The sequence below is a fragment of the Aplidium turbinatum genome, chromosome 2 (genome assembly GCF_918807975.1).
Source record: "Aplidium turbinatum chromosome 2, kaAplTurb1.1, whole genome shotgun sequence".
In the NCBI taxonomy this organism is placed as follows: Eukaryota; Metazoa; Chordata; class Ascidiacea; order Aplousobranchia; family Polyclinidae; genus Aplidium; species Aplidium turbinatum.
The window spans coordinates 56772108-56784501 of NC_137473.1; the positions used below are offsets into that span (position 1 = coordinate 56772108).

The 12394-nt window shown below is 36.0% G+C and overlaps 1 protein-coding gene across 2 annotated transcripts in view; it reads left to right on the top strand.

Moving 5' to 3' along the window:
• The first annotated feature begins 1034 nt into the window (after positions 1 to 1034).
• LOC145787989 (mitochondrial adenyl nucleotide antiporter SLC25A24-like) overlaps positions 1035 to 12394 on the top strand; it is a 63232-nt gene continuing 51872 nt past the window's right edge. For both annotated transcript variants that reach the window (XM_082599832.1, XM_082599837.1), the window contains exon 1: positions 1035 to 2038. In XM_082599832.1, coding sequence (XP_082455958.1) covers positions 1731 to 2038 — 308 coding nt within the window. In that variant the 5' untranslated portion in view covers positions 1035 to 1730. The remainder of the gene's footprint in view (positions 2039 to 12394) is intronic.

Below are 12394 nucleotides of genomic sequence, written 5' to 3' on the forward strand. Positions count from 1 at the left end.
CGATTCAAAAATAAAATTTCGAAAAATATTTCGGGAAAATATTTTTATAGGCGCCTAATTGAAGGCGTCTATATACGTTAAAAACTCTATTTATTTTTAAATACATAAGACATTTACCCCATTTTTAAACCATTCTGCTCGCGTTTCCTTCGTCTGCCCCACCACGAGCTTGCCATCCCTGGAAAGGAAATTTAATTCTGAACACGATTCAAAAATAAAATTCCGAAAAATATTTCGGGAAAGTATTTTTATAAACGCCTAATTGAAGGCGTCTTTTAACGTTGAAATCTCTATTTGTTTTTAAATACGTAAGACATTTACCCCATTTTTAAACCATTCTGCTCGCGTTTCCTTCGTCTGCCCCACCACGAGCTTGCCACCCCTGGAAAGGAAATTTAATTCTGAACACGATTCAAAAATAAAATTCCGAAAAATATTTCGGGAAAATATTTTTATAGACGCCTAATTGAAGGCGTTTATCAACGTTAAAATCTCTATTTGTTTTTAAATACGCAAGACATTTCTTCCATTTTTAAACCATTCTGCTCGCGTTTCCTTCGTCTGCCCCACCACGAGCTTGCCATCCCTGGAAAGGAAATTTAATTCTGAACACGATTCAAAAATAAAATTCCGAAAAATATTTCGGGAAAGTATTTTTATAGTCGTTTTTGTGATGCTTACTTTTCTTGCCATATCACATATAGCAGTCTTAATAGATACGATTTTTTGTCTAACTTTTCGCAATTGCAGTTGCTTTATCTTTGACAAGTCGAGTTTTTTATTTAAATTTCTGTGTTCACTGTTCATTTGGCTATGGAAAAAATATAAGATTTGCTTTGATGTGGTAACGAGAAGTGATTTTATCAGCTTCCGAGTGTTGCTACTTTCATCGCATTGTTTATCGCGCAAATTTTTACGGATCATTTTTTTAGCCGGATCGCGCAGAATTATTCTGCCAGAATGACGGTGGTGAGTTGATCATCCCTATACTATGAATCCCTGATCTAACATTTTGCTGTGTTTTGGTTCCAATATGTCTATGCCCATTGCAAACATTCTTTCAACTGCAGCGCTGGAAGGTACCGTATTGGTGTGTTGTAGCAAAAAAAAGACATTAAAAAGTATGCGTTGACGTTGACGCTATGCGTTAAAAAAACGCAAAAACTTTACAACGTAAAATCAAGCGCAAACTATCCAAAAAAATGTGGCCGCAAGCATTAGTGTAAACAAAAAGTCTATGCTGCAGGTCTGCGATGTAGAATTTGCGGCATATACGTACATCTCTGGTTAGGGTTGGGGTCTTATTTTAACGTTTTGCGTTATTAAAACGATGTAAAAGCGGCAATGATAATTAGGCTGCGGTACCCGATAATCAAAAAAAAAAAAAATTAAAAAAAATTGCCGAATAGGGCACTAGCCGAATAGTAGCAGACCCGATAATTACCGATGTTTCTTCGTCTACTTTATAAAGAATTTAAAATAGGAACTTCTGTCTGATCATGATTGTAGCCTAGTGGTTGGCAATATTTAAGCTTTCAATTGCGTTTAAGGTCTTGTTTACTTAGTTGCTTTTGATTAAGTTCTGATAGCCCAAGTTACATAAATTGTAAGTCATTGTTTCCAGTTATACAAATTAGTGTTTTATTGCAATTCAAAGTTTGCTAAAGGCGTGTAACATGTACCAAAAACCTACAAGTGCAATAGTCATAACTTGTTGTTAAAGTTTTGTTATGTGTGTTAATGTTTTGGTTCTGGAAGAAAATGATTATGTGGATGCTGAACTTCCAAGCTCATTAGTACATTCATCATCTTGCTTTGAACCTTTTTGTGAGAAACCAGTTCAACCTCAAACTTTGAAAGTCATAACAAGTGCTGCCAATAAGTCTATTGATCTGACAAAGCAATTTTTTTTTAACATTGATTGCAAATTTATTGTAAAGTTCAACTTGACTCTTCTGACCTCAAAATCTTTGTTGGATATTGGTTCATTTTCGTGTTTGAAAGAAATCTCATTTCACAAATCACAAACAAAATCCGGGTAAGATCTTGTCTTCACTCTTTTTTATTGCAAATTAGCTCTAGATATAATATATGGTGACTGTAGCTTTTAAGGCCATGGTCCACTCGCGACTATCTGCTGTGCCATAATTTTAATTACCTGTATTTTAGGGTGGTTCAAAAAAAATCAATTTTTGAAAATGATATGGGCTACCCTGCCAAAAGTTTCCATTTCCAGAAAAAATAACTTGTGTGAAATATTTTTGGAAAATATTATGATAATGTTTAAGGGTGCCCCAAGCCCCCTAAAGTTTTGGCGATTTTGTCATAAAAGCCTAAACTTAAAATGGCTGTGTTTCGAAAACGGTTCATGCTAACATACAAGTGTTTGGGTTCATTTTAATCAGCAAAGTGAGCTCTATGATTTGGCAAAGAGTAATAGTACAATAAAGTGAATTTTCAAATTTCCGATTTTCATGTTAAATTTTGTTATGTGTTCTAAAGTTGTGTTATTGCTGTACAATAGTAAGCATACAAGTCTATTGGTTATTACCAAAGTCCACACAAGGTCTTAGGTCATATTGGGTCCCCCCACTATGACAAAATGGGTGTTAGCTGTTTAAAACAAGGATTTTATGGCGACCAACCACTCACTGTTGCCCAATTAAGGTGTTCTTTGATGCTTGAGGAAAGCGTTTGCGATGCTGATACACAAGCTGCAAAAGGAACTGCAACTGGTCTTCACCTTTGGTCAAATGTCCAGAAAATGTTTTTACAAGGGCAATATTTCTTTCAGCATAGTCATTAGTGACAATCAGACATCTAAAGAAATCTTTGGTCATCTGATAATCACTGTTTCCATCCCATTCTGCAACTGGAAGGTGGAGAAAGGCATATGGGATTTTCAGTTTCTTGAACAGCAGTTGTGTGTTGGTTGTAGCGAATGTTGCCGATGTTTTGGTGTGTATGTTATCAAACAACACAGTAGCTCTTTTTTCTGGAGTCCTCGGTTTCCTCAGCGACCATTATTATCTAAAGAAGACAGACCCACCAACTCTTCAGAAAGGGGCCTCAAATGGCGAGCCATTTTTCTGTTGCGACTTTGGAGTAGGCTGTACCAAATTTTGGTGACTTTATCAGATTTCTTAGGAACTTTGCCAAAAGTTGTGGTTATACCACCGTATCAAAATGCAACAAAATTTTTTTTGTTTTGTTATGGTCTTACGCCTCCTAAATCTCGTTTCCATGACGACGCGGCTAAAATTGGATAAAACGTTATAACTCCTCAACCACTAGAGCTAGATCAAAAATTTTTTTTCCAAAAGATGCAGAATACCCAAGTTCCTATATGTTGTCAATACATTATATATATCTAACTGCTCAAGTTTTTGTGTACAATCCAAAAAATGATTTTTTATATAGCCTACTTTAGCTGACATTACAACAATAACACATGTATCGGCATGGAATTTTACTGGTATATTTTGTAATTTTCCATTTAGATGTATATGTCATAAAAGCTTATTGTTGTATATTTGGATTTCAGGTGAGCTTAGTCATTGAGCATTGCATTAAATTAAAAGATTGTTAATAACAATATTTTAATTCAATTTGTTTAATAATAATTTGTTATATTCAGCATAATTAATAAAATGACCTGGTTTCAGATGTGGTAATTACTGTATCTGATATTATAAAATGGGTAGTTCTAATCTTAGTACCGGTATTAGGTTAAGAAACAAACTATGGTTACTGGATGAATATGTACCCTTGAAGAATGATTCAGATAAAATAGTATTTTGTGGTGCATGCCCTCCTTCAGATCAAGATGTCTTCATGAATATTAAAGGACAGCATGCTAAACTTCAAGATGAAACCAGGAGGCAGTCTGAAGTTAGGGATGCTGCTGAGAAAACTGTTTTTGAAGTTCAAGATTGGTGGAAAAGAACAACTGATACGGACAATAGTTTGTCATCTTCTGGATTTGTAAGTGAATGAATGATAATAGCAACATGCTCCACATTTTTGTCTACATGATGCAGACCTTCAAGCATCTTCCCATCCTATTGTAATATAAACAAAGCATCAGGAACTTCAATTGATTGCTAAATATTATGATATGCTATATTTTGGAGCCAGCAACAGATCTTGCAGCATCTCTTTGACGATTACAGGTCATGATTGAAAGAGTAACCTGACCACTTGATGTTTCATGTGTTGTCACCGTATCAGCAAACACAATTTCAGTTAAAGCTCTATAACTGATTTGGTGTTTGTCAGCTACTTTACATATTTCCAGATTGATTAGATTTACTATTTTTGAGTATTTTTTGTGTGTCCAAGGAGGTTCAAAGTTTTCGTCATCTTGGCATATTTCAATTTCACTTTCTTCACTGTCAGTTTCTAATCTAGTAGTGGTTTTGATTGAATGTTCTTTTCTTTTTGCCAAAATATTTTCATTATTTGCTTTTCTCTTTAATTTTTGAGTTGTCTTCACATCTTTGGATCAAATGCTTTGTGGGGTCTTTCAATGCTTGCAACCATTGGAAATCTTCAATTAAAACAGGATTGGTTGAAGTGCTGGCTTTCCATTCAAATTCTGCAGATACAGCCCAAAAGATTTGGTTGCAATCTTGCAAAAATTAATTTCTAGCTTCTACTAGCTGCTTGGAAGAAATTTTTGGTTCTTTGGCAAATCCTGCTATCTTATATGTAAAGTCAAAATCATTTTGAGTAATCCTTTTTCAGATTTTAGTTCTATACCTGTTCTTTTCCACCAATCTTGAACTTCAAAAACAGTTTTCTCAGCAGCATCCCTAACTTTAGACTGCCTCCTGGTTTCATCTTGAAGTTTAGCATGCTGTCCTTTAAAATTCATGAAGGCATCTTGAACTGAAGGAAGGCTTGCACCACAAACTACTATTTTATCTGAATCATTCTTCATGGGTACATATTCATCCAGTAACCATAGTTTGTTTCTTAACCTAATACCGGTACTAGGTTGGTTGGTTTTGAATTTTTATCCTTGGACTGACAAAACTTTAATTGGTTATGCCTGGTAGTTTCGCATACTTGTAGAGGCTTTTGACCCAGGATCGATTACCGAGATTGGCATAGTGAAGTTTTCCAATTGTTGAAATGTTGTTGCCAGAGAATTATTCCATATTAAGATTAGAACTACCTATTTTATAATATCAGATACAGTAATTACCACATCTGAAACCAGGACATTTTGTTAATTATGCTGAATATAACAAATTATTATTAAACAAATTGAATTAAAATATTGTTATTAACAATCTTTTAATTTAATGCAATGCTCAATGACTAAACTCACCTAAAATTCAAATATACAACAATAAGCTATTATGACATACGTCTAAATGGAAAATTACAAAGTAGCCTATACCAGTAACATTCCATGCCGATACATATGTTATTGTTGTAATGTTAGCTAAAGTATATAAAAAATCATTTTTTGGATTTTACACAAAAACTTGAGCAGTTAGACATATATAATGTATTGACAACATATAGGAACTTGGGTATTCTGCATCTTTTGGAAAAAAAATTTTTGATCTAACTTTAGTGGTTAAGGAGTTATGACGTTTTATCCGATTTTAGCCGCGTCGTCATGGAAACGAGATTTAGGAGGCGTAAGACCATAACAAAACAAAAAAATTTTTGTTGCATTTTGATACGGTGGTATAACCACAACTTTTGGCAAAGTTCCTAAGAAATCTGATAAAGTCACCAAAATTTGGTACAGGCTACTTTGGAGATTGACTCATTGATGGTTGCATACTCCTTCAAGCTTTTCAGAAACACAGATTGGGAGCCTTCACAGCCAATGGAGCAGTAATCCATGCTTTAACATAAATACAAGAAAATAAAACACACAGTTCATGAAGTCCTCTCTGTTCATGCAAAGTCAAATGAAATTGACCGCGAAACATCCACACTTTGAATGTGTAGATGACTTAAGCCATCCATCTTTCGTGATGACAGCATCAGGATATCAAAACCTAGTTACATAAGGTAATGGGGCAACAAGAAACGATAACGTTAATTCCATGACCTCTCAATAATCATCTCGATATTGTCTTTCTGTGGTCAATTTTACAGTGGTAAACTCGATCATCTCTTCTCTAATACCTTTATATTATCTGCTGCATCATCCGTCAATGCATCTTTAAAATTATTTTGATCTATAAACTCTCAGGAATCTTTAAACCTTTTGAAAAGCAGGATGTCCGAGGCAGAAGATGATGGCATAATTTTATTAAAGACTGCGCCTGCAATCAGTTCTAAAACATGATGGTGACACACCAAATATAGCAGGTCTCTTCCAAGTAGCTGCTCATGAAGGACACAAGCTTCATTAATGCAACCAGTGTTTATGCTAGTGGTATCAAAACACACATGGCTTCAACGTCTTCTTCAATATGCCAATCTTTAAAGGCATCAAATACTGCATGAGCTTGAGCCTCACCTGTGCCAGATGGAAGCTTCGGTACTGACAACAGCTGTGTATCCCCTTGAAAGGTCACAAGGAAGAAAGGGCGATCGACGTGATTGTGTCCAGTTAAATCTGGGAGAAGGTTTCCATCCCAGTGAACCATTAAAGGAGCTTTCGGAGACAAGTTTTTCATGATTTCTGTTGTAAACTGTTTTCGATGCTGACGTCTGCTGCGCCTGATGCTTGAAGTACTGAAGGTTAGGTCTTTAATGTTATGTCCCAGACTTTTGGCAGTTTCACTAACGATGTACATTGCTGCTCGATTGGAGACATTAGCTCTGTATAGGCTTGCAAGTAAAGTAGGAGATAAAACCTTTTCTCTACCCTTCTGGGATAAAATGGAAACAGCAGATTACCCAGAGCTTTATTCCTCACGAGATAAATTCTTCAGCTGCTGATCTGCTGCTATCTTCCAGAATAGCCATTGTGGCTGATGTATCGTCGTTGCTTGTGTTGTTTTTCTACAGCATTTCGATGCCTTTTTTTCTTTTGTAATAGACTCCTATCGAGCTTGCCTAAACATCCTCTGCGACATCCTCAGCCAATCATCAAACATAGAATGGCAAAAGCAATAATGGTCGCTCAGGAAACCGAGGACTCCAGAAAAAAGAGCTACTGTGTTGTTGGATAACATACACACCAAAATCTTGGCAACATTCGCTGCAGCCAACACACAACTGCTGTTCAAGAAACTGAAAATCCCATATGCCTTTCTCCACCTTCCAGTTGCAGAATGGGATGGAAACAGTGATTACCAAATGGCCAATGATTTCTTTAGATGACTGATTGTCACTAATGACTGTGCTGAAAGAAATGTTGCCCTTGTAAAAACATTTTCTGGACATTTGACCAAAGGTGAAGACCAGTTGCAGCTTGTGTCTCAGCATCGCAAACGCTTTCCTCAAGCATCAAAGAACACCTTAATTGGGCAACAGTGAGTGGTTGGTCGCCATAAAATCCTTGTTTTAAACAGCTAACACCCATTTTCATAGGCGCCGACTTTTGAAAAAACCTTGGGGGGCGAAAAAGGTGATGACGTCATAACCATAACGCTATTTTTCTTAATTAAAATAGTGTTTTGATTAAGCTTAAGCTGTCTTGTTTATATTAACACCTAGGTCGGAAGCGAATTTATTAGAACCACTGCTTGAAACGATTAGTTTTATGCATGCAGTAGCAGTCCTCGAAATTAGCGGCGGCACTCGGCAATTGCCGTGGTAAATGCCGCCGTAAACGTCATAATGGCCATTCTGCTACGGCAATAAAAATGCCGCCGCAAAATGAGCACTTAATTAGGACAAAAATTGTTCAAAATTTCTTCCTGTGTTATTTACTCGCAGCGGGAGTTTAATCAGCAGAAACATCGTACCAAGACCTCACTTCGGACTATTTTACTTGCTGTGAACACTCACGCAGTCTTCGAAAATATTATATTTTATAGCATATTTTTACTAGGCAAAAACTTTGCCGAGGCCAAACAGCAAAAGTTGAAATTGCGTCGGCAATTGCTGTGAACGTTTATTACGACAAAATTGTACCAAAACATGTAAAACGAGAAAGGAAAAATATACTAGAGTAGTCGATCACGACCGCATCGTTTGATTTGTTGTGATGTTATAATACTAAAAGTAGCGATAAAGCGAGCAACGCAATACGCACGCTGTTACGTTAATTCACGTCAAATAACTCAGGGGGAAAGTAAGTTAATTTTGGGTTGATTCAACGTTCGAGTCAGCACAAATCGATATAATTTTCCAGGCTGGTTTATATTGCGCACCCAGACAGCAAAACCATCATTTCTACAGCGATTCAATGTCTACAGACGCAAAATCAATGCAAAAATAACGAATTTTGCTGCCTGGGTAACAACAATGCCCAAGAAGAAATTTACGTTTGTTTTTCGACATCTAGCGACGTTGAACCATCATAAAATAACGTTAATTGCTCAAACAGGTACAGGTAACAAATTATTAGCTCCCTGCGAGAAGATTGGCTCGATTTACGTATACACTCACATAATTTCGGCACAATTGGGATACTGCGTGCGAGCAACACCAAGTTTGTTGGATAAAGAACTAGTCAGAATCGGAATCATCAGATGCTATATCGGAGGATGAGGTTGTCGCGTCGTCACTGGAATAATTGAAGACGCAAAACTGCTCGTTCGTGAACGCGCGATGCCATATAATCAGAAGCATTATTTTACTGCCGAAGAACCATTTATCCAATTTTGTTCTACTTTTTTAACTTGACCCCGTAGCTTTTCTAATTTCGATTTATTTCCGTCATAAAATTGTTTATAAATTTTGCAAAATACCACACTAACTTTTCCTTCTGTTCCCTCTGTTTAATAACCTATAGCAGGTAAATTCCACTTTTTAACTGTATCTTCTTTCACGATAATTTATATTCGCAACGACATCGGTAAACAATAAGCATTCGATGAAAGAATAACTTTTTCGTAACAATTAAGCCAGTATTTACAAGATTGCAAACTTTTTACAGTTCACAAGAGCATTGTCAGCGCATAAAATAGCTTGCGTGATGCTCTCCGCTACCGCCGTATGAAACACGAAGAATAAGCGCATACAATTTCGTTTGTTTAAACTTTAAAGCATACGGCAATTGCCGCCGCAATCCAAGGTTTGCTGATTTGGCGACGGCAATGTTTTTGCCGTCGTAAATGGAAGCTAATTTCGAGGGCTGCAGTAGTAAGCTGCGCCCTTTTGGGGCAAATTTTTAATTTCAATTGGGGGGATATCTAAATATCTGTGTATGCCTGAAAAATGAAGGCAGGCAAAAAAAAAAATTTTTTTTGACAATGTTTAGACCCTGCTGTCGGCCCCGGAACATTTGCAGGTTACCGGAATTTTGAAATCCTCATAAAATCTTAATCTTTTGTGCTAGGTAGGGCATGTTGGTATTCATTTCTATTGTTTTTGGATAATTAATCCATTTATTAAGTTTACAGACAAATTTAGACATGTTTTAAAATTTTAATTTTTGCAACGGTGACAGATTTTCTTGCATTTTATGTAAATTTTTGTGGTTTCTGAAGGTTATGATAGTAGCAAGTTGGATTTACTGGTTCTGGTACATTCTGAAGCAATATAAATAGACTCATTAGTTAAACATTTTAACAGAAACAATGGCTAAGGAAGTCCAGATGAAAAAATGGAGTTATAATTCTTATATTTACCGGTATGTAACAAATTACATCACAGGCATGTAAGTATGTATGCTGTTTCTCCGCCCATTAACTTGATTCCGATTTTACCTTTCAGGATACTACGAAATATACCTACCTGATTTATTCTATTGAATGTATTGTATTAGCTGAGTGTAAGAATGGCATAACGATCTTCAATAAAGGATGATCCTTTAGAAATAGGGAAGTATGAGTCACTGAAAACATCCAAACTTCCGCTTCGTTTGAATGTACTCAGACATTTTCTCTATCTCCGTACATTTCAATTTATGAATTCCACAACATCTAGTCAACGAACTGCACAATCAACTCTACGAAGAGTCGAAGACATCATCAACATATATTCGCCTGCATCTATACCAGCCACAAAGTGCAAGAAGACCATCATAGACCAAATAAAAGAGCTTGTAGAATGTAGATTCTTAGGTTCAATAAAAATGTTTTAGGAAGTCTTAACTTTAAAATTTGTATTCTACAGAAAATGTGTTGCTGAAGGTGTCGTGGATCATCTAACCTCAATGAAAATTAACATATCTAACATATGTGTTATAATTGAGGAGATGGTACAAACTCTAATACTGGCTGGAAAGATGGTTCAATGGCCCATATCGAAAGAAGTATAGAAAGACCTTGTCAGCGTGTAGTTTGCTTACTTCACCACTGCGAGTTACCACTTCGCAAACTTTTTGAACACATTGATAGATCAACTTCAGGGCCAAACAGTTTTAATGGCCCAATCGGAAAATTGCTTGCCAAAAATGTATGGGAAATGGAGCCAATACTATTTGAACCACTAAATAATAAATATACCAAAATATCCTGAAATTTCAGTTCAAGTTGAGAAAAATCTTTCAAATGATGCAAAGCACCTGCAATCCTGCATAAGCAGGGCAAGGTGACCAATAGTGAAAATCTTCCAGAAAGTTTGATCAAGAAAAAAACTGGCCCATTGTGTCACTCGCGTTGGTTAACTCTAACTTATTGAACCTAAGAATCTATTGGTTATTTTTGTTTTTGTTCACAGTCTTTCTTTTGGTTTCAAGCTCTTTTATTTGGTCTATGATGGTCTTCTTGCAATTTGTGGCAGCTATAGACAGTGCTGTATTCGAGGGTATACGGCGGTATACGCAGTATGCTCTCTGCTTTTTCGAGCAATTATAGTATGCCCTCTGGTTTTCCAAAATAAATAATTTTGTACCTCTCGTCCAATTTTGATGTTGATATAATTAATGTTATGGTAGAATAAAGATTAGTATTTTGCAAGTTGTGTATTATTTATCATTTTGGCAAATCTGACAGTATACCCTGTGCTTTTTTTACGAATACAGCACTGGCTACATATGCAGGTGAATATATGTTGATAAGGTCTTCGTAGAGTTGATTGTGCAGTTCGTTGACTAGATGTTGTGGAATTCATAAATTGAAATGTACGGAGATAGAGAAAATGTCTGAGTACATTCAAACGAAGCGGAAGTTTGGATGTTTTCAGTGACTCATACTTCCCTATTTCTAAAGGATCATCCTTTATTGAAGATCGTTATGCCATTCTTACACTCAGCTAATACAATACATTCAATAGAATAAATCAGGTAGGTATATTTCGTAGTATCCTGAAAGGTAAAATCGGAATCAAGTTAATGGGTGGAGAAACAGCATACATACTTACATGCCTGTGATGTAATTTGTTACATACCGGTAAATATAAGAATTATAACACCATTTTTTCATCTGGACTTCCTTAGCCATTGTTTCTGTTAAAATGTTTAACTAATGAGTCTATTTATATTGCTTCAGAATGTACCAGAACCAGTAAATCCAACTTGCTACTATCATAACCTTCAGAAACCACAAAAATTTACATAAAATGCAAGAAAATCTGTCACCGTTGCAAAAATTAAAATTTTAAAACATGTCTAAATTTGTCTGTAAACTTAATAAATGGATTAATTATCCAAAAACAATAGAAATGAATACCAACATGCCCTACCTAGCACAAAAGATTAAGATTTTATGAGGATTTCAAAATTCCGGTAACCTGCAAATGTTCCGGGGCCGACAGCAGGGTCTAAACACTGACGAAAAAAATTTTTTTTTTGCATGCCTTCATTTTTCAGGCATACACAGATATTTAGATATCCCCCCAATTGAAATTAAAAATTTGCCCCAAAAGGGCGCAGCTTACTGCAGTAGCCTGCGCCTAGTAAAAAATTTTGATACTGTTAGCTCATAATTGGAACAGTTGGAAAACAAGCCGATTCATTTCCTTTTCGTGCAAGTGAATAACAACGATCAAGACAGTGAAGTTATCGAAATAAAACGCAAAAAATCATGATCTCAAGCGGAGTGGGAACCCACTATCGGTTTTATTGACCTCGTTTTGCTAATTACTTACCTTCAAAGCGTTAACAACGACGAAGTGTTTTCTCTTCTGTTTTTTATCGAATACCTTATATACTCGAGTATAAGTCGACATGTTCGCAAATGATTTTCACCTCAAAATAACAGGGTCAACTTATACGTGGGACAAGCTGTTGTCTCCAGCTCGGCTGTTTTCAAAATGAACGCATTTTTACTGCGGCAAAATCATTGCCGACGTAGATTACAGAGTTTAAAATGGCGTCGGCCGAAGTAAAAGTTTTGAATACGTTTATTTGCAGTGATTTAAACTT